General features: G+C 39.6%; 1 protein-coding gene across 1 annotated transcript in view; it reads right to left on the minus strand.

Moving 5' to 3' along the window:
• Window positions 1-10,185, minus strand: part of ITGB6 (integrin subunit beta 6) — a 45,605-nt gene extending 35,420 nt beyond the window's left edge. The window contains exons 1-7 of the mRNA XM_065412952.1: window positions 10,125-10,185; window positions 9,328-9,407; window positions 6,228-6,432; window positions 4,624-4,870; window positions 3,428-3,593; window positions 2,625-2,786; window positions 1,634-1,729 (exon numbers count right to left, since the gene is read on the minus strand). Coding sequence (XP_065269024.1) covers window positions 1,634-1,729; window positions 2,625-2,786; window positions 3,428-3,593; window positions 4,624-4,870; window positions 6,228-6,432; window positions 9,328-9,407; window positions 10,125-10,185 — 1,017 coding nt within the window. The remainder of the gene's footprint in view (window positions 1-1,633; window positions 1,730-2,624; window positions 2,787-3,427; window positions 3,594-4,623; window positions 4,871-6,227; window positions 6,433-9,327; window positions 9,408-10,124) is intronic.
• Between the last annotated feature and the right edge of the window lie 13,300 nt (window positions 10,186-23,485).

Consider the following 23,485-nt stretch of genomic DNA (forward strand, 5'->3'; position numbering starts at 1 on the left):
ACAAAAGTTCATGATGACATTTTGTTTCAAGGGGTATCCCTGTCTCACAGGAGAAAGAACAGGCTCAAGTATTAGTACCCAGCATCTTAAGATATAACTGTCTAACGCTAGTGATTATGCTGAACAGTTTAGATAAGCTTCAGGGTTGAACATCCTTATCTACTATGACTTAAAAAGTAGGTATTCACAGTGTGATTCAACATAAAACCCAATTTACAATTACATAAAGAACCATAAAAGCAGTACATGACGAGGTGCTTTCAAAGTAACTGAGTTTTTAGATGTTCTAAATCAGGTATCTAATTTTCTAGCTATATTTTTAATTAAACATGCACCTTGCAGTGTTGAATCCTCAATGCTAGTCTTCTCAAGCGGTACTGTATAAATAGGGCCCTTCATTTTCAATTTTTATTTTATTTAATTTTTCTTTGGAATTTATCAGACACCAACCAACCAACCAACAACAAAATCAGGTAAAAATCAGTGCAAACATCTATTAATAAATTTTCTGGGTAAATATCAGGGTTTATTTTGGTGGATGGAAAGACAGAGGAAAAAAGTATTCAGTAGATTAATGCTTTGAATTCCGTTCATCAATGTGGTTTGCTGCAGAACTAAAACAGAACTCAAAACACAATGCCACCTCAGAGTTTAAAAAAACAGTCTCTCTCTAATCCCCAGATAAAACTTTTAACTTGAATAAAAAGTTTACTGTTGTAGACTTAGAACTATTAGACTATGAATATTTACATTTAATAATTGGGCCACACCATTTGCAGTGCATACATTCAACATCATCCTTTTCTCCTATTTTTGTTTTTTTAAAACTTTTGAATAGTTCCTTGTGTTCTGAAACGTATTCTGATACAGATTTTCATTTTCTTCCCGTTTTAGTGTGTTAAATCTTTAAAGCATTATCTGCTAACAGCTTGAAATGTGGTGGCATGAGATTCATCAGTGTGTTCAGATGCACACACAATTCCGAGCTTGCATGCGTGCCTGTTTATTGTGTGTATCTTCTAGACCAGGGGTCGGGAACCTTTCAGAAGGGGTGTGCCGAGTCTTCATTTATTCACTCTGATTTAAGGTTTTGCGTGCCAGTAATACATTTTAATGTTTTTAGAAGGTCTCTTTCTATAAGTCTATAATATATAACTAAACTATTGTTGTATGTAAAGTAAATAAGGTTTTTAAAATGTTTAAGAAGCTTCATTTAAAATTAAATTAAAATGCAGAGCCAGTGGTCAGGACCCGGGCAGTGTGAGTGCCACTGAAAATCAGCTCACATGCCGCTTTTGGCACGCGTGCCATAGGTTGCCTACCCCTGTTCTAGACTAATACATAGCCTTACTTCAACAGGCAGCTTTGCATATACACACAGACTAATATATTATCATAATACATATCTCATGCAATGTATTGTATTTTCTTGAAAAAAAGTTATTTTTTATATATTTGAATGATACAAAAGTAGGGTGAAAATTGGAAATAAACTGAATAATACTTTTTGTAAAACCCGGGAAATTTTTGGTAAAATCAGTTTAAACTGAAAAAGAAAGGGCTTATGTATAAACATTATCAAAAGGAACATTAAAGCAAAACACTGGAGAGTTACAAATTTTAGTTACCTCACCTCATATAAGTAAACTTGTTCCTTTGTTACAGCAAAAATTAGTAAAACGTTATTTTGCACAAGCTTGTCTGTTAGTTGTCCAATTGTTGGATACTCCTGAAAACAAATATAGAGAGCCAAATCAATCTCTGTTTTACAAAAGGACCAAGGAGTTAAAAATAGTGATGAAAAACATTGCATGTTATCTTTAATGAACATACATTCATACCATGCTCAGTGTAATATAAACATGTAATTACACACTACATGTGTACAGAGTAAGTGTGTATGTGTACATAGAGCCTTTCCTTCTGGTGCTCACATTACCCTGAAGAGATTAAGGATCCACCTGTATGTCATGCTTCGGTGCCTGGGGTCAGGAGGTTTTAGTCCACACTGGAACACAGGCCTTTGGAATCTTCTTTAAATCTCTTAATTCTTGAATTTAGACTTTAAGAAGGTGAGAAAACTAACTCTTTGAGGCAAGGACACTACTTACCTTTGTGTTTGTACAGCACCTAGCACAATACGGTCCACATCCTAACAGGGGCCTCTAAATATCACCATAATAGAACTATTAAATAACAGTATTAGTCAGATCACTTAACTCTTAGTTTGAAATGTTTTTCTGACCTCAGCAGTGTCCTACACATTCCTGAACCACTCCTTAATTCACTTCCTTTAAGACAAGTGATGAAAGCATATTTTTGCTCCTCTCTCAGGAGAGGATGCCAATAGGTCCTGTTCCACATGTTACCCATGGTGGCAGTTATTGGGAATAAGAGGCATCACTTTTTCTAATCGTAACATGTTCTGAGATCACTTAGGTCAATATGCTGTGTTCTTAGTTTTGATTTTATGAAAATATGTGATTAAAATTAAAATGGATGACATCAAATAACTGGATTTCCCAACTCCTACTGCATATCACTGAACACTATCATTAATATTCCAATTCATCTTTCCTGTACTTTAAAATTCCCCAATGAAAGAATTGTACGAAGCACATTACCAAAACTGTTGACATGGAATATTCATTATTGTGGTCCAAGTGACAATGCCCATCGTTTGGAATAACAATCCCTGCCAGTTTACTGTCCATCCCAAAATGGGAATCAGCATCACTCACAAACACCAGCAGATGTAGAGAGTCATTTCTCCACCCAATCTTTTCCTGTAATTAAAATGTAACGGTTTAGTATAGACTTTGATTATATTGATAGAAATAATACAGGATGATGGGGTAGAAAACAGAAGAAGAGGTCTTTCAAAGAGATCTTTAAAAGGTAATGTCCTCTCTCTGCTTTAAGCAGACATCGAAAGACACCATGACAATTATTTAACAGAGTTCACCCCATTGCCTCTGACCAACATATCTCCTCTTCCCATTGTTGTGTTGAGTGAAGTGTGTATAGCTGCTTGTCATCTATATAAAATATTGTTAATCATTAAAATATTAAAAGAGAAAAAATTGAAGAAAATATTATGATTACGTGGTAATTTTATTGCTTTTCATTTCCCATAGACACCTGATTATTACATGATCAGTGCTTTTATTGATGGAAACTACAAAACAATCATTTTTCAATGTGCGTATTTAACTTGATTATATATACTTTTCTAATGAAAAAAAGAGATAATTTGAATATACCTTTACAGTCTGACCAAATACCCACTAAAATCAATGGGAGCTAGATCAGGGTCAGAGTCTACATTTTGAGAAAACAAGAGCTGCTTTTTAAAAAAAAAAATCCATAAAAATCTATTAATATTAAAATGTGGAATAATAAATATTACACCTAGAGGTTTCATTACCTTGCAAACAGCTGCCTGCATAATTGCATCAAATCCTCCCTCTGGAGTATCTATATTAGCTGAGATTTTCTGTTCTTTCACAATTTCATTGAATTTTTCAGCGTCATTTGTTAATGGCAAAACATGTTTGTATCCAAAGGTGGGTAAGCAATCTAGTGGAACACTTCTATAAAATAAATGATATATCTATGTCTATATCTTACAGCCAAAGCAGAGATAGAATGCACACACTGTCGTTTCTTTGTAACTCTATCTAGCTTAGTTTTCAGGTGAACATTTCTTCTGTGTAACTAGTTTTATTAATATCATTGCTGAAAGTAGTACCTTTATAGTTCAGTGAAACAGACCAAGTGAAAAAACTTCAAGGTTAAAACATAACATGGCACTCAGTTAATTTTAATGAGAAACCGTGCATTTAGATATGCTGTGGCTAAAGAGTGGTGTGTAACCTGCACTTCCCCAGGAATAGCCCTGAGAGGCATTGTACCCCAATGATACCCCGCAGTGGCATACTCCTCCTTTGCTCCTCTTGTAATCTGCTCCAGCCCTTTACAGGGCACAGTATACTCCCACCCTCACATCCAGATAGGCCCACTGGGTGCCTCCCCACTTGCTCTGAGGAGGAGAAGAGTATCAGGCATGCAGCCCCCACTCTCCCCAAGCACCCCAGAGTTGTGATCTGGGCAGGACTCATGGAGCATGGGGCTCAGGGGACTGTTCCTGGTTCTTTAAAACAAATAAATAATAAGAACATTAATAAATATACTGCACTGTTGTTGTTTGGTATTTTTGAGTACCCAAAAGTATGGTGAGCCTTTACAGCTGTAACAGGAATAATCCAGGATTTAAATAAATAATATATATTTCAAGCAAATTAAAGAGACATATAACTTGAGTATCAATATGCTAATCAGTCAAACACACCTGTAACTAGCAGGAAAATCTAAACAGCAAGCAAAAAGGCAAACCTCTTCCCCCCTAAACTCCCCCTCCTCCCAACAACCCAATGGGGTACAGAAAATGACCAGAGTATGAACCAAGAGCCAAGTCCCATTTGCTTTATTCGCTCAACTGCAAGTGAGTAAGGTGGAAAGGCTCCAGTGAGGGCAGTGAGCAGGATTTTGCCCCCAGTGTTCAATCTTATCTGTGTTCCTATATTAAATAATAACACACACATAGGTGCTTTCTTTGCCTACCTGCAAGGGTTGTTTATTTCTTCAGCTGTGGTTTTGATGAATGGTGAAACTGGTTTTTCAACAAAAGACCCAAAGCCCAGTCTAAAGTTGCTTGTTAATTTTGACATTTCTTTGGAAAGAGTTGAGCCTAATTCCTTTATTGTATTCAGATCATCATCCATGGAAGCGGAAAGGTCCATGAGGTAATAGAGATCAACTGGATAATCTTCAGTCTGGCGAACTTTAATCTCTACTGTTTCTTCATTTCCTAGTAAAGCCATAAGGGAAATGGAGAAGAAATTAACACATTTAACTTTAGACAATGTTATGGGCAATATAGCAATGATGCTGTCTGTTTATTCTTAATCCTACCGTATGTGCCATTGGTGGAATTAACAGAAATGTATAAAATTATTAATAAAAATTCCAAATAGAAAATCTGAAAGGCCTTAAGTAAGTATTACGTGAGTCGTACAGTAAAAGTTAAGTACTAACTTTAGGTTTAGGACTGTTTGATTCCTGTAGATCTAGTGTGTTAGAAAAAACAAATGGCAGAGTGCAGCTTTAAAACCTTCAAATATGAATCGATAACAAAACAGAAGTTAGCACTTGTAGGAGAGAGTGCAAGTGTTAGTGGTCTGAGAATGTGACTGGGAGAGTGGATTACAAGTGCGCCTGGGTTCTATTCCTGGTTCTAATACAAACATACTGTGTGTTATTCAAACCTCTCTGCGCCTCATTTTTCCCTAGAACAAATTCTGATCTATGTTATATCGGTGTAAATCCACAGTAACGCCATAGACCTCAGGAGATCTTGCAAATCACATTGATATCCTTAGATAAAAACACTATACGGCAGATTTTCTGCTGCAACTGAGATTTTCCCAGGGTAGCAATGAAGAGGCGAGACACTGGGGAGCTGGCTATGGTTGCAGTTTCCCAATTCTCTCCTCATCTCTGCCATGGCCTGGATGCAGGTTAGAGAAGTCTCCAGAATAGGTGCTGGACCTGGTGGTGCTGCTGCCGTGCCCCCTGGCCTGAAGTGGATTCCATTATATATAAGGTTTGCAGTTTGGTTCAATGGCTCTTAGCAAACCCACTATAAAAACTGTTCCAGCACCCCTGGCCTTCAGACTCCTCTAACCAATACCAGCTGGCTACATCCCCTGGGATAGCTTGCCTACTGTGCTATGGCCACGGCCCCTTCATTTCCACCCTCAATACATGGCACAAGAGGAACGGTATAGGAACTAGCTCTTCCAGCTCTACACCCACGGGGGGAATTCCCAGCCCAATAGATCTGACACATTTCCATTCCCTTTGTGCTGCCCCGGGCCATGAAGAGAATAGAGCAGGGAGATTAATCTCCTTTTACATAAATACAAAGTACTTTGGGGGGAATTTAAATAGTGTACATTTTAGATCTATCCATCAGATTAACACACGATAAATATTCACTAGGTCTTATTTGATTACAAATAATGCTTAATTTTGAATTTGTTAATACATTTTATTTAAATACAGTAAATACATTCTGGTTTTTAGATCATTAACAATTTAGTCTGAGAAACCTGGAAAGATAGCATCAGCAGGAAAGAATCACAGTTATGAACTGAATAACTTACCTGGTCGCAGTCTAAAAGTTAACTTTTGAGGGGAAATCTGTGTGACATCAGAGTTATTCTTCTGGATTCCTATGCTAAGGGGGTTATTTTTGTGAATTTCTACTTTAGAAATGGGAAATTCAATAAAGTTCAACTGACATCCTTTTGACAAAAGATTTTCTGGAGTATCACACCTTCCGTGAATTCCAGATGAGTCTGTATAATTCTGAAACAATCAACAGAAAGAATGGAAGAGCTAAATTTATTATTGAACAATGGAAAATAAATTATTTTCTGACCATCGTACACCTGATGTTTAGTTAACACCATATTTTCATGACCATGAATTTAGCCCAGAGATACACGTAGCACTTGTATTCACTTCCTTGAATTCAGCCCTGTGTGCTGTTTGGCCTTCTCCTGCACTTAGGACCTGATCAATCTAAAGCCCATTGAAGTCAACAGGAGACTTTCCACTGACTTCAATAGTCTTTGGATCGGGCCCCTGCATTCCTATTCAAGCAAAACTCTCACCAACTGGAATGGGAGTTTTATGATTATATATTATTCTTCCTCTTCAAAGCACTATACTCACAATTTTCACAACATTGTTGTAAGGTATTATCATCATTGCCGTGTGAAAACTTTGGCAGAGAGGCTAAGTGATTTGACCAAGGCCACAGAAAGACTCCATGTCAAAGCTGGGATTAAAATTTGGAAATTCCTGGTTTCCAATCCTGTGCTCATACCACTGGTCCATACTCTTTTCTTGTGCCTATATAAGGAATTTAAACTTTGGCCCTTAAACTGCAAATGTCCCCTGAATTTTGTCACTGAGAAACACTATGTTAAAGTTACATCAAAATTACTTTAAATCCACAAAAGCCCAGAAATTCAGAGTTAATGCTAAGACTCTGCTCTTTACTTCCCACTGGGAGTCAAATTCTGTTCATGGATATGTGTGTGTCTCATTGATTTCAGTGGAAACGTCGGATGGAAAAATTTGCCTCTCTGTACTTGGACCACTTCTGATATCTACTCAGACAAAACACCCATTGACTACAGGATCAAACCCAGTGTACGTAAAAATCACCTATTATTATGAAACCCTTGGAAAGCAAAGCATACCGTCCGCAGTAGATAACACTGAATTTTCTGGCTTCTCAAAACATGCATTATCAGGTAAACACATGGTTCAGGGCTAGTTAGAATGTGTATTTTTATCCAATAGACCAGGGGTCGGCAACCTTTCAGAAGTGGTGTGCCAAGTCTTCATTTATTCACTCTAATTTAAGGTTTTGCGTGCCAGTAATACATTTTAATGTTTTAGAAGGTCTCTTTCTATAAGTCTATAATATATAACTAAACTATTGTTGTATGTAAAGTAAATAATGTTTTTAAAATGTGGTCAGGACCTGGGCAGTGTGAGTGCCACTGAAAATCAGCACGCGTGCCAGAGGTTGCCTACCCCTGCAATAGACTATGATGGCTACTTTTATTGAGTCTAGCCTGACACTAAAGTAAATATACAGATTTTAAATATACAGATTCTTTGCCTGCCCCACATCACATCAGTGCAGCAAATAAATCCATGGGCAAACATTATATTTATTCCACTGCCATTTCCAATAAGTGCACATGATCCATACATGATCATCTATACATGATCTATACATCTATACATTCCAAACTCAAGAACTTAGTTGTTTTCTTTTTGTGTTTTATGAAAACACCCAATGGCAATTGGCCTAATTATGTACCTAATAGCATGGAAAATTTCATATTATGAAATCCTGCATTTTGAGTTGTACAGAAATATTTTTTAAAAAAGCATAGAAAAGCCACTTTTTTGGGGGGTGGGAGTGGGGGAACTTTCCTAGTGTTATATCTTGCAAATTGCTAAATTGCTTTTAGTAAAAACTGGATTAAAAAAGAACGGTATGTCAGTTTCATCCAAGATGGTATTTTTACTGTTCAATTAAACCCCCCTAAGGAAAGCGTTTATAAATTATGTAAAGAGTCCCTTAAAAGAGAGCTGTAGAGGTATGAACAGTAAACCACCACAATAAAGTATTTTAACACACATTCTGTTTCTCTCTCATATCTGATCTATGTATTGTGTTTATATATTTATTACATGCTTTGGACCTGATCCTTTGAAATGCTTAGCACTCTCAATTGCCACTGAAATCAATGGCTATGAAGGGTGCTCAGCAGGACAGAAGTATCAAACACAATCCACTTGACTAAGACATTATTTTAAGAAATTTTGCAGTACATGCCTATCTGATCAATAATTCAAAAACTATCTAGCAATTGACTGGCTTGCTGTTGGCTGAAACAGATTCACAAAATCGTGTGTTTGTCTATCTGTATTTATAAGAGCCAAGATTTCCAAAATCTAAAGTTAGGCTTCTAAAAGTCATATTTAGGCTCCTGAATAAGCAGTCATCTTTTCAAAAGTGCTGAGCACCTAATAGTTCACCTTCTGCTTTAAAAGGGAGAGGGACATGTGGCTCTCATTTGAACCCTGCTTATTTTATTTATTTATAGCCATGTCTATTGAGCCTTTAATCGCAGTAGCCAACTGCTTCACAAACACTAACAAACTGAGGCTCAGAACACCTGCTGTGAGGCCAGGAGGTATTCCTATTCCTATTTTACACATTAAGAACTGAGCCACAGATAAGTTAAATGACTTGCCTGGGGTCACACAGGAAGTCAGTGACATATCTGGGAACCAAATCCATATCTGTTTCCCAGCCCCATACTTTAGCCATAAGACCTCCATATCTTGGGCGCTCTATCCAGTATCACAGGAGCTGTACAATCCTACCATATTTACTTCCAAAATGATGAGGGCAGCTCCTCTGATAGGGAGAAACAAAGGTGCTAAAAGCTGGGGATCTTTTTTTAAAGAAACAGAGAACAATAAAGCATAATTTCCAGATGTACCACTTTTGATTTCCAGAGAAAATTACACAGGCAATTTTCCCCCTCTAAATTCCTCATGCATTACAAAAGCACCGGCTGACCCAATTAATTCAATAATTCCATCACTCATAGCCACTGCAAACACTCAAATTGTATGGCTTTGAAATTTTAAGATCATTTACTTTACCTCTTGAGAACACCAAGCACACTGTGGTCCAGAAAACAAACAATCTTCACAAGTCACTGCACTCCCTGGAGAACAATTTCCTATATTTAAACCCAGGAAGGTAAGAGATTAATAATGGGTTTAATTATTTGTATAAAATGTCCCATTTTGTTAAAAATATTGGAGATAAACAATAGTGACACATTAGGACATACTTAAGATTATGGATAAAATTCCATCATTAAAATATTTATATTAGTTTAGTATTTAACTTGATCAATAATTACACTATTACTGGTAATTAATAAAAATGTGAGCACCTGAAGGTCACTCATCTATGAACAATATGCATACTATTATTTGTTTTCTGAAATGCATTTCATAATTGTTAAATTTGTTTCATCATAACTAGAATTTTTAGCAAAATAGATCTGTCTACATTGTACACATTACAGTTGTTTCATTCTGCTTTCCAATGTATTTGCTCTGGAAGTTAAAATTATGCCAGGTTCCATAGACACACTACCAGAATCACAGATGTAGTGTGAAATTTCATGATGGATCAAACTCTGATTTGTTTAATTAAAATGGCTCAAAAGCCTGTGTGTTTTGTGCAGGTAGTTCTATATTATGAACAGATGTACTCTAAATACATTTATTGGCTATGTAGTCGTACTACACTCTGTCAAAACATTCATTAAGTGGAAAGGAATGACTGAACAGACAACATGGGAAGCTAGTTAATATAAAGTTGTTAAACAAAAAACAATGTAAAATATGCTTTTAAAGAAGCAGAGTTCACTAATTGTACGCCTTACCTTGTACATTGTTATTTCTTTGCAGAAATAGAAAGAACAGGAAAAGCAATACAATCCCCATTCGTTTTCAGTTCTGGCTGTGTGAATTAAAAGTATAAAAGAATAATTACCTTCAGGGTAAATGATTAATGTGGAATGTTGTAAAAGTCATAGATTCCTGAAGTGTGTATTCTAAGATGATACTTACACTGGTTTGAAGAGAAACTTCCAAAATACCAGGACAGAACATTAATACAAAGAAAACAAAAGCTACCTGAATAGGTAAAGACGACAAGCTGTGCATAAAAGCAACTTCAACATGGTTATGGAACTTAACACTGCTCTTTATCTTACTTCCTTATTTTCCTTATAAGGAAAACAGGTACACAATCATAAGAAGGTGGGGGAATTCATTCAGGTACTGATTTTTTTTTCTTTTTTCGGTCAACACTCTCAGTCTCTCTGGGTCCTAGAGAAATTTGTCCAGGAGATTTTTATCAAGTGTACAATAACTCTAAAATACTGGTACTCCTTTGACTGTTTTCTGACTGAGTTCAATATACTGGCAAGTCATACAAATAGTGAGGTGAATATACCTGGAGAGATGTATAAATCCCATTTTTTCAGGTTTCATGTTGTGGAATGAACTTTCTAAAACCAGCTGTGAAAAGAAAACAAATCACCAGAACTTATTATAACACTATAATAGAAAGCCATTTTAGGAATACAAAATGTCTTTTGTTTTACTGTGTAGAGTTTATATATGTTTTATTAGCATTATAAAGTGAAAAAGAAATAAATCAAACCTACATTATTGTGAAATGCAGTTACTATTGTACAGGTGTGGTCATCTGCATGTTACTACCCCAATAGAGAGTGTCTCTTCTGTGATGGAATTCAAGGTAATTTCCCCTGCAGCTATTAATACATTCAGGTAACTATGACTAGAAAGAGGTTTTCATTGCATTTCAAAGCATGTGGGGAACAAAAAAACTCACCCAACCTTCACAACAGTGAAGCAACAGTAGTGAGTACAAGATGCAAGGAAAGACAGTATGGTTAGAGAAGGGGAATGGTGGCTTGAACACCAGGCTTCAATTCCCAACTCTGCCACTGACTCACAGTATAGCCTTGGGAAAGTCACAATCTTTAAGATGTTGTGAGGTGGTTTTTAAGACACATTTAACTCCTTGGAGGAAAGGTTAAATATAAGTTCATATTATTATTATGAAAGGAAATTTAAAAATAACAAAACCCCATGTTTATATGTTGTTTTATTTCCCCCCACCTTTTATCCTTTTGTCCTTTTTAGCGTATAAGTTGTTTGGGACAGGGACTCTCTGTTCATAATGTGTTTGTAACAGCACATGTCAAACATTAGACTCTACTGTATAAATTATAAGTAATGTTAATAATAACCTGTGTACTAAAATAAAACTTACAAATACATACGTCATTCCTCTTTGATCATTTCAGTATGTCTGAGCCAGTTCATTACACTAGGAGTTACAGGGACCCAAAGTTGTCCCTGACGTTAGATCTCACAAGTCTTGGTGATTTATTTTAACTAAAATTTGCCCTTTCTATGCTTCACAAACTGATTCCAATTTCAGTTAATGTATTTGCTGTTCATAAGTATTCACCAAATAGTTTATGTGAACAAATACGCTATTGTTTTTGTCCCTTTGATGGACAATGTTTAAAATAAAACAGACTAAAAATTACAGCATATTTACAAACTAACTAAATAAAAATTCACATGCACTAGTCATACTGCCTTTGACCTTAAGAACATAAGAAAGGCCATACCAGGTCAGACCAAAGATCCATCCAGCCCAGTATCCTGTCTATCGACAGTGGCCAATGCCAGGTGCCCCAGAGGGAGCGAACCTAACAGGTAATGATCAAGTGATCTCTCTTCTGCCATCCATCTCCACCCTTTGACAAACAGAGGCTCGGGACACCATTCCTTACTCATCCTGGCTAATAGCCATTAATGGACTTAACCTCCATGAATTTACCTAGTTCTCTTTTAAACCCTGTTATAGTCCTAGCCTTCGCAACCTCCTCAGGCAAGGAGTTCCACAGGTTAACTGTGCACTGTGTGAAGAAGAGCTCCCTTTTATTTGTTTTAAACCTGCTGCCCATTAATTTCATTTGGTGGTCCATAGTTCTTATATTATGGGAACAAGTAAATAACTTTTCCTTATTCACTTTCTCCACACCACTCATGATTTTATATACCTCTATCATATCCCCCCTTTGGGCTTGGCTACACTTGCAAGTTACAGCGCAATAAAGGAGCCCCGGGTGCACTAGTGCACTACCCGTCCACACTGGCAAGGCACGTAGAGCACTCTGACTCCGCAACTACAGCGCTGCTGGTACTCCACCTCGGCGAGTGGAATAACGTTTGCTGCGCCCCCGCTGGAGCGCCACGGCACCAGTGTGAACGAGGTGTTGCTTTACTGCGCTCTGATTGACCGCCAGAAACATCCCATAATCCCCTTAAGTCAAGTGGCCACTCTTGTCATTATTTTGAACTCGCAGTACAAATGCTGTAGGAATGCGGATATGCCCTTTCAAAGCTCCGTTTCTGACAGCTGGCTGCTTATCTGCTCTGGGACAAAGGAACCATTACAGAGGAATGCTGCTTGCTTTGAGTGAGTGAGAGAGAGGCGGGGGTGGGGGAGGGAGGTCTGCTGCTGTCTGAACTTACAAGACAGCATGCTGACACACACTCAGCCCCCCCAAAACCCACTCTCTCTCCCTCCACATACACACAACGCACTCCCTGTCACACTCCACCTCACCCCCCGCATTTGAAAAGCATGTTGCAGCCACTTGCATGCTGGGATAACTATTACAATGCACTGCTCTCTGTGGTGTTGCAAGAGCTGCTAATGTGGCCACGCCAGCGCGCTTCCAGCTGAGAGTGTAAACACTCGGCAGCGTTTTCCCTACTGCAGTAACTCCCAGCGCTCTACAACTGTAAGTGTAGCCATGCCCTTAGTCTCCTCTTTTCTAAGCTGAAAAGTCCTAGCCTCTTTAATCTCTCCTCATATGGGACCCGTTCCAAACCCCTAATCATTTTAGTTGTCCTTCTCTGAACCTTTTCTAATGCCAGTATATCTCTTTTGAGATGAGGAGACCACATCTGTACGCAGTATTCAAGATGTGGGCATACCATGGATTTATATAAGGGCAATAAGATATTCTTCATCTTATTCTCTATCCCTTTTTTAATGATTCCGAACATCCTGCTTGCTTTTTTGACTGCTGCTGCACACTGCGTGGACATCTTCAGAGATCTATCCATGAACTATCTCTTTCCTGATTAGTTGTAGATAAATTAGCCCCCATAATATTGTATGTATAGTTGGGGTTATTTTTTCCAATGTGCATTACTTTACATTTATCCACATTAAATTTCATTTGCCATTTTGTTGCCTAATCACTTAGTTTTGTGAGATCTTTTTGAAGTTCTTCACAGACTGCTTTGGTCTTAACTATCCTGAGCAGTTTAGTATCATCATCAAACTTTGCCACCTCACTGTTTACCCCTTTCTCCAGATCATTTATGAATAAGTTGAATAGGGTTGGTCCTAGGACTGACCCTTGGGGAACACCACTAGTTACCCCTCTCCATTCTGAAAATTTACCATTTATTCCTACCCTTTGTTCCCTGTCTTTTAACCAGTTCTCAATCCATGAAAGGATCTTCCCTCTTATCCGATGACAACTTAATTTACGTAAGAGCCTTTGGTGAGGGACCTTATTAAAGGCTGTCTGGAAATCTAAGTACACTTAACATATCTTCTAAGGTTGGATCCTTCAAACATATATACATATCTTTTTAAGGATGAGCTGTCCACTTCCTGAAAACCATTATTTCCTTTTCTCCTCCCCAAACACTGCACATCTTTCACGGATCATAATGACCCCATTTTTCTGTCTGTACCTGCAAACTCTCCCCTTAGACTAGATCTGCTGTTTCCAGGACCAATTCCTTCTCTCCCTGTTTACCCTTTCATTCATCTTCTTTTTTCATGGCCACTTTGGAGCATCAGCACTAAGAATACTATTATATTGATTTCTATCAGCTCTGGGCCCCTTGCATATTCCTATTAGGCCAAATTCTGCTCTCAGTTACACCAGTGCAACACAGTAGAATTTGGCTCATTATTTTAAAAGATGGGCAACACTAAAAATATAAGCTTTTTGTGATCATGGAACCTGGGACATTTCAAAAGATTCTGCCCTGTGAATAAGATTTCTGTGGTCTCAGAGTGTATGTGCAGTCTCTCTCTTATTCCTACCCTTTATAGTATATCAAAGATAGCAGAAAAAGACATTCTAGCTGCCTGCTGAAAAAAATCAGAAATCTGGTAGTGAAAAAGCTTTGAAAAGGTACAAAACCGGGGAAGATGCATCTTAGGCACATATGAAGCCAAACTAAAATATATCCTAAAGGAATGCTAAAAAAAAAAAAAAAAAAAAGTATTTTCTTTCTACAGCTAATGTGTAGCTTTCCTGACAAGCAAGATCTTGTTTCACTCATTGAGCCAAATCCAAATGGAAGGGTGGTGGCCAGAAATAAAGATTGTGTAAAGATTCTAAAACAGAACATGTTTGCATACAAAAGAATGCCTAATAGTTCATGCATCTTCATCTGAATAAACACTTTCCCTTTGAAAAAAGCCAAGCTCTGTAGCTAGTAAGTTAGGAATTGATGTATTAGATATGACAGTTACACTTTAGGAACCCAGTCCCGGACAAAACGTCTATGGGTTCTTTCCAAACTAGGCAAGCTCTGGAAGAGAGGGGATGCTGGCTCCACAGAAGACTGATCTACCCAGGAAAAAAGGTCAGTAGGACACACAGATGCCTGAAGGCAAGGAAAAACCCATCTCAATAACTGGGAATTGGAGAGCTACCCACTAAGAAGAAAAGTTCATACACATGATCTTTCTACTTCATAGGCTACATATCTTCTGATTCTTGGGACTGCTTACTACCCCCACCCCCATAAAACCATGCAGCATGTAGGATTTATTACAGCTGAAAAGTTACAGTAATTCCCTTGAATGGTCATTGTTGGGGAATTCAAGGGCTTGGTGTCTACAGGCAGAGATTGTTTTAAATCCTCCCCTGTTGTTGGAGAATGGTGTGACAAGTGGACACAGTGGGACAGCTTCTCAGTTGCCCTGCAGGTTAGTCATTTACACCTCTGCAAAGTGGGTGTAAAATGCCTAATCAGAATGGTAATGATTTAGAATCCCTGTACACTCAGGGCTGGAGGGAGGTGACTTTATATTTGGGTCACATGGCTAGTTCTTCCTTTCCCCTCTGGGCTGCAGAACAGATCTGCCAGCCAAGGAATTCCCAAGAAAAACCTCTTAAAAGATTTCCTACCTGACTGTCACTCATTCCCAAGAATCTACTTGCTCAGTATGGCGATTGGGAGGGTGGAGTTGCAAACTCTGTGCCTGTCAGTAGTGCTTGGTCACTTAATAGAGATACTTCCCGTCTAAATAAGATGTTACCTTTATAGCTGCTGAGCCAAGAAGCTTGAGGCTTTCTGTAGGACAGCAGACAGAGAGACTCATTTTCTCTGGATTGGGTGACTGCCCAGAAAGATATTCCTGTCAACTGGAAACACCTGGTTCCAAAGACTATCTATAACAGAGATTCTTCAAAGGCTGCATATCAATTACCCAAATAAGGTTCCCTGAAAAAAGGTCTAAAACTTCAGAGCTTACACTAGCCCTTCTGAACTACTGCTGATTCAAGTAACCCCATGGAGATCTGAATACTTGTAAACATGGAATGGTCAGATGTAGATAAAATAACTACCCACAGCAACAGTGTTTTGATGTAGAAGACAGTGTCATGCGCCTGTCCGCTACAGCATCACTCCTGGCTGTACGGGGAGGTACAGTTGGCAGTAGTACCTCAATGCCTGCTGGAAGACGTAATGCCTCTGGCAATTTTATATAATAGGGAAACTCATATTACACAGCCAGGTGGGATTTTTAATTTTTTTAATTTTTGTGTGTATGGAACCCTCTTGGTATTTAATTATGTCACCGAATGGAGCACTTTACAAAATAAATAAAACTAGTCTGAACTCATATGCTTTAATGTCAGTTAATGTTGCTTGCTGCCTCTTGCTCCCTTTGTTCATTAGCACAGCTGGAGATGGATGATATCACTGCAACAGAAAATGTCCCAGATACAAAGAAACAGCTGTAAACATTCAGGGCTAGCTTGTCATCCCTTACTTGGCTATACAAGGGAGTAACGAGCAGTAATGCCCCACTGCTCAGACTGTGACTGCAGGCACATTGAGCTGCTTGCCCAGTGCTCCCCCCTGAGAGAAACAGACAAAATGGGAGGAGCTTTGGCACCACATCCCCTGTTCCTTAGTCACTGTAACTAGCCGGTTACACAGAGGGAAGTCATTTCCTCCCCCACCCACCCTGAGCAAAATGAAATGGAGGCCTGGAGGGTGTTGAAGAACTGTGACTCAGTGAGTTATGATTCATTCTCCAGTCTGCCCTGAACTCAGGTAGAGACATAATCTAGCTCTAAAACAGATCTGCACAGAAAGAGAAAGAGCCAAAATGCTTACAAATGCTGAAATGAAAAGTAAACAGTTCACTAAGAGTAGTTTTTCAATTTATATGTACCTCAGCCAGAAGTCAGGACTTGGTGGCTTCAGTTCAGGGTGTGTGTTTGTGCGCGTGCGTGTTCTGAATTTGCTTTGCACGGGTGACCACTCCTAGAGATTTGTTTGATTTTCAGATTTGGACAAACTCTCACACTCAAAGCAAAAATAACCTGCTAAAGTTCTCCCGGACTCAGGTGGAAACACTGCAAAGCGACGAGGCTTCTGTCCTTGACTGCAAGCCAACTCAACACTGTTCAAAGGTGGCCCAGCTTGCCAGAGCCAGGCAGCTGCATGACTCCTGCCTGAGTTTGGGTTTTACCTTCTTGGTTACATTGTCAAAGTTTTCCCCACTTCCAGGGAGGTCACTTTACTGTATGGTACAGCTTAGTACCATTTTGGCTCCTTTTCGGATCCATGGGGAAACCTCTCTGCCTGGTTACCTTTCAATATCTCATAGCTTCAAGTGCTGAGGGGCTTCCTTCTCCCTCAAACACATGGAGGACACAGAGATCCTGCCCATGCCCCCACTCTTAAAGGGCCAGGAGCACTCCTGAAACACCTAGTCCTTTGCTCCACAGCTAGTTCTGCATCCCCTCCTCTCTGACCCCAAAGCAACCCCCACTCCTTCCGGGGATGAGGAAGCTTCCCTCCTGCCCTATGGAGAGGTGAGGGATTTCCAGCTGAGCCCCATCAGGGCAGCACCGAGAGGCATGAGGAAGCGTAGCGCTAAGGGGGGGGGGGGGTGAGAGGACAGGGACCAGCGGCCGTGTCTGGACAGGTGTGTCTGGGGTATAATGGGGGTTGGGCTTGTGAGGAGTGGCAGGTTAGTTCATTTGGGGGGCTAGGCCCTATTCTGTTTAAACTTCCAGAAGCTGTCAGGAACTCCCCCAGCAAGCCCTGTCCAGCCATCCTCAGCCAAGGAAGGTGCCATGATACAGGACCTGGAGCATGGAAAGGGGGCTTCTCACTTTGCCAGCCCTCTGCTATGTCAGATCCACATTTGTGATTGGATTTTCCCCTCTCTGCCTCTCCTTACCTCAGCTCTCAAGCACAATGTGAACCAGTTAACGTATAAAGTTCAGACAATCCTACCTCTAAAAAAAGGGAAAATGGATTTGCCCACCCTGTGTGATTCTCTTTTGCCACCAGTCAGTTTCTCACCACGAACAGGTAACATTTAAAGACTCTAGTGCAGAGGTTCCCAAACTTATTTGGCCTACTGCCCCCTTTTCAGAAAAAAAATTACTCAGCGCCCCCCTGGAAATCTACCTTCTTTAAGCGAACAAACAGAAAGATGCAGTGACAAATTTGCATTCTTTTATGTATCTATATTTCTACCTATGTCCTACAATATAGTAAAGAAAGATGTGTTATTAGAATATCGCCCACGACATCAGGTATACAGTGGTTTTTGCGTAAGACGGCAAAAGACAACCAAACTAAAATACTAATGAAACTAATAAACTGGGTTTTGTTCTTTGCTCAGCATTAGATATATGTATTTGATATTAAATTGTCAAATATCAAACTAAATTTATCAAGAAATAATTAATTTAAAAAATAATCAATATGCAATTAAAAATCAGTTAATAGTTTTAATTTAGTTTGCCCTTATTTAAATAATTGTTCCTTATTAACACACGCCTTATTTACCAATTAACACAGATGATTCGATAGATATAAATAAATGTTAATAGTTAACAGTTTTTTTACGATTTCATTCCCCTGTTTTCGTTAATATTGTAATAAAAATATGACAAATATATTGACTGTACACTTCAAATAGTACTGTACCGACACAAGCCTGCTATGATTTTATTATTAGTAAGCACTAGAGACACAGAAACGTACGGTAGATATGTAAGAAAATGTATAAAAATACTCATGTGTAAATTGCTGTTTTATTGAAACAACAATAATACAATTTGCTTTGTATGTGATCCGTAATCCGTAAAGATCGAAGGTATCGAATATGAATAAAAATTTTTAAATACTTATTGCACTATTGTTAACTGCTTTTTACACAATTCAGAAACAATCTAAATTAGATTTCATACATGTCGCCTATATATAGTATCGTATTGTAAACAAGTCATTACACGCACATATTCCTGCCGATGCATGCTGGACTTCCCGACAATGCGTGACACGCTCGCCTGCCAACACTTGCTTGTTAAGAGCTGTTGGCGGACTTGACACCTGATCGGTTATAATTTGTGAATTTATTTGGAAAATAAAGTAATCACTACAACTTTAACTCTATGTTACACAACAGATGAAACATGTACGAACGGTTTTTCAAAATTTTCTTATATTCTCTTCTTTCTTTATGCTTCCACCGCCCCCTTATTTTTATTCAACGCCCCCCAATTGCACCCGAGGCTACTACTGCCCCCCTAGATTGTTCCAGCGCCCCCCAGGGGGCGGTATCGCCCACTTTGGGAACCTCTGCTCTAGTGGGAGCAATCCCTTTCACCAGTGCGCACTAAGGATTCCTCCCGAGGACTGTCATCATAGTTCCTATTAGAACTATAAACATCTTGCTGAAGTTACATATATGGCAGGCTGATTCTTTGCTGAAATACAGCTTGAATGTGGCTAGCATAGGGAGAGTCACTGAAATTGGTAACTATATTCTGGTCAGTGCCAAATGGCTTAGCAGACCTGAGACAGTGGGTTCAAGCAACAAACAAAACACACTAGAATGGTAAGGTTCCGATATGTCATTTTGGAATCTTGACTACATTGGCTCCATTTACAGTAACATGTTCAAACCCTTTAGACCTGTGAATGGATTCACTCACATCTGTTATTTCAGGGAAAAGTCTCATACTTGGGTTTTCAAAAGCTCTTCACACAAAGTGCTGCCATCTTCTGGGGACTTTACTGTTCTGTGCTTGAGAAACAACGTTCTCTCTATAGTGGGACTTTATAGTGGGAGTTTATACGCAGTGCAGGTACTACATTACCTCTCTGCCTCTAGCAATGTTCAACCAAACTATATATTTAAGAACCTTACATAATATTGATTCAGCTTCTTTGCTGAATATTTCTCAGGCTATTAATGTTAATATGTTTTTTCAAACTCATCCTGTAAAATCCTTGCCTCTCTATAATGGAATAAACGGAACATTCCTTCTATCATTTTTAGTATGTGCTCAGTGAGATATATGGCTCTAAAACTAAAGCAAACTGTTTCTAACGTCTTGATCAGTGAATTGTATTTTAAATACGTTGCCATTACTGTAACACAATACAGTCTCATGAAAATGGTAGAAAAGGAATTAAAAGGGACACTGTCAACTTATGTTTAACCTAAAATTTAAATGTTGTAAAACAACTTTTTATAAAAGATAAGACCATTGTTGCCATACTACTTAAATTTCAGTAAAAACTGTTGTCTTTAAATACACAAACATTTCCAAGCAGTGTTTGAAACTCAAACATTGCAGCACTAAAAATCTGAAATTGAAACTGTCTATAAACAAAAATGAAACTGGTTTAATTGATTTGAATTGTCCTTGTTGTGTTATACAAAGAAAATAGAGACAAAGAAATTTGATTTTAAAAATTGTCACTTTTAATAATTTAAATGTTGTTACTAACAAAAGTAAAGAAAAGTAAAAAAGGGATTTTTATTTAACAATTTGTAATTTTTAAGTTACCAGTGTTCCTTTTTGGTCTGAAATTGGTGAGTATTTCTTACTGCTGCTAACTGTGATAATGCAATGCATGCTGCCATGTTGGTTATGTAGAAAATAGTGTTGGACAGAAATTTCTTAAATGTATGCAATTTGTTCAGAATGATTCATCACATAACATCCATGAATATAGTTCTTTCTGTAGCTCATTGCAAGTATTTGAAGTTAGAAATTATGAACAGCATTATGAAAGTATGAACAGCATTACTTAGACACCCAGTTCATAGGGGTTCTTTCTGTTTTCTGATTAGATTAGCATCACTCTTAGGAGTTAGGTTTCTAATGCAAATATACACTAAAACTGCTTTCCATGAATATTCTCTAGTATTCAGTGAACATTTATTGGTTTTGCAAACATTCCTGGCAATCTTGTTTACTAGAGTTTTCATGAACAGTGAACAAAAAAGGGTTTTGAATGCAATCAAAGACGATCTAAAAATTCAAACTACTATTCATAGCAAGCTTTCTGAAGAATTCACCCAGCTGTAATGGAAAGTCTGATTTATTGTAATCTTGTTATATTCTGATAGTGAATACTGTAACTGTTTGTGCCTGTTACATTCACTCTGTTGCCTTTGAAAAAATAAAGCCAGACCTTTGCCTCCTCTAACAATCACCCAAAAGGCAAATATTGCATGGAAAATAAGTTTTAACATGCATGTGCAAATGAATGATTTATGTATGTGACATAATTCTTCAATTTACATCTGTATCATGAACATGTAAATGTTTAAGGTATTGTGTTTTTTATACATCATTGTACACCTCTGCTTGCCCAGGGAGTGTCAGTGTCAGTGACTAAACATTAACAAATTCATGATAGAGTACCTCATTTACTTATTTTAAGATCATAATATCTAGAGACTGTGCAGTCATAAATCCATCCCCCGGCTAGGGCTGGTTTGATAACAGCATAGAGAATTTTTAAACTTCTATGCTGCAGCTGTCATGGAGATAAAAGAAGATTCGCTGTACCACCCTGTCTGTGTCTCAGAAGTTCTGCCCACTGGAATTTTTTTAAATCCTGGTTTCCTTTGCTTGGAAATAATCAGATTTTTCTCAGTGTGTAGAATTTCCCATCTACTTGTGGGCAAGCTTGATCAAATTCAGGTTGAGTGGGCTGATGTTGTGATCATGAATCTGTTTTTGCCTGGGGTAAACCCAATGGCTTCTCTCTATCTTCTGGCATATTGGTGCTGCTTTGTGCTGCTCAGGTCAGGTCATGCATGGTAGCCCTAAGGCAGTTTTAGTCAGGGAAATTCCACATGGCATTCAGCCATTGTACAGTCTCCTACCCCTTCACCTCCTTGCTAACCATGTGCCCTGGTGATCCCTGGTAATCCATAGCTACTGGAATGACGCTCAGGAGCCTTTGTGGCCAGAGCAAATTAGAGTAGCCTTCAGACATGCACTGAAAGCCAAACTGGTGCCTGAATTGCCTCAGTATTAGGGGAGTAAAAAGAAGGCTTAAAGGTGCCTTTTCACACACACGGATCCCTGCTGTGCCAATCACTCCTCACCAGGGATTCTAGGAACAATGTCTTCAACAAAATGAGAACAAAGGATGGACAAATCTTAATTATGAGGGCAGAAACTACCCTGCCCTAGACAAGATCCTTCATCCAGCTAAGTAGCATCTCCCTCATCTTGTCTGGATGTAGACTTGAACAACTCACTCATATCCAGGTGCTTTTCTCGGACACTGGGAAAGTCGAGACTCTGCACCATCTGTGTCCAATGAAAAAGTAGATGCAGAAGTGACTGTTGGCTTTCAGAGCATGATGCACAGCTATGTCTTCAGGCTTCTTCTTGAATCAGAGCTGGGTGCAAGACTGGCATTTTGTGAAAAAAATCAACACAGTTCTTCTCTTGCTGACATGGATCCTCAGAATAATGTTTTTTTCCCCCCCAAGTCAGGCCATGGGATGCTTTATTTTATAAATCAATCGAGATCACATGACACTTTAAACTGATACCACACATGATCTTAGCTGAGAAGTGATTTTTACACTTTGAAGTCTTGATTGGCACACTTAGCTCAAGTGTAGGTAGCAAGCAGTCCACAACTGCCTAGAGCAGGGGTGGGCAAACTACGGCCCGTGGGACCGTCCTGCCCGGCCCCCGAGCTCCTGGCCTGGGAGGCTCGCCCCCGGCCCCTACCCTACTGTCCCCCCTCCCCCGCAGCCTCAGCTTGCTCGCTCCGCCACCGGCACAATGCTCTGGGCAGCAAGCTCCTGGGGCAGCGCAGCTGCAGAGCCCGGCCTGACCCAGTGCTCTGTGCTGTGTGGTGGTGGTCGGGGCGGTGGCAGCATGGCCCGGTGCTCCAGGCAGCGTGAGCAGGGAGCAGCGGGGGTTGGATAGAGGGCAGGGGAGTTCGGGGTCGTGGTCAGGGGGCGGGGGTGTGGATAGGGGTTGGGGCGGTCGGGGGGGAAACAGGGGGTTGTATGGGAGCAGGGGTCCTGGGGGGAAGTCAGGAAGGAGGGGGGGTTGGATGGGGTGGCAGGGGGCAGTCAGGGGTAGGGGTTCCGGGGGCTATCAGGGGACAGGGAGAAGGGGTGGTTGGATGGGGTAGGGGTCCCAGGGGGGCTGTTAGGAATGAAAGGAGGGATTGGATGGGACGGGGATGGGGTCCGGGGGCAGTCAGGGGGACAGGGAGCGGGGGAGTGTGGATGGGGCAGGGGGTCACAGAGGGGCCATCAGGGAACGGGGCGGGGGGAGGTTGGATGGGGCAGGAGTCCTGCGGGGGGGGGGGGGCAGATAGGAGTTGGGGGCTGAGCAATGACCCCCTCCCCTAACCGGCCCTCCATACAATTTACGAAACCCGATGCAGCCCTCAGGCCAAAAAGTTTGCCCGCCCCTGGCCTAGAGCCCTGCAGCTTTAAAAAACAAGAAAAGTAAGCTTACCTGTAGGCTCAATGCAATGGGTACTAGAGATGGCAGTCAGTAAAATGCCTGGTCGGGATAAATTTTCTGGAGAGTTAAGTCTAGTATTCCAAACAAACATTAAT

The sequence above is a fragment of the Emys orbicularis genome, chromosome 11 (genome assembly GCF_028017835.1).
Source record: "Emys orbicularis isolate rEmyOrb1 chromosome 11, rEmyOrb1.hap1, whole genome shotgun sequence".
Lineage (NCBI taxonomy): Eukaryota > Metazoa > Chordata > Testudines > Emydidae > Emys > Emys orbicularis.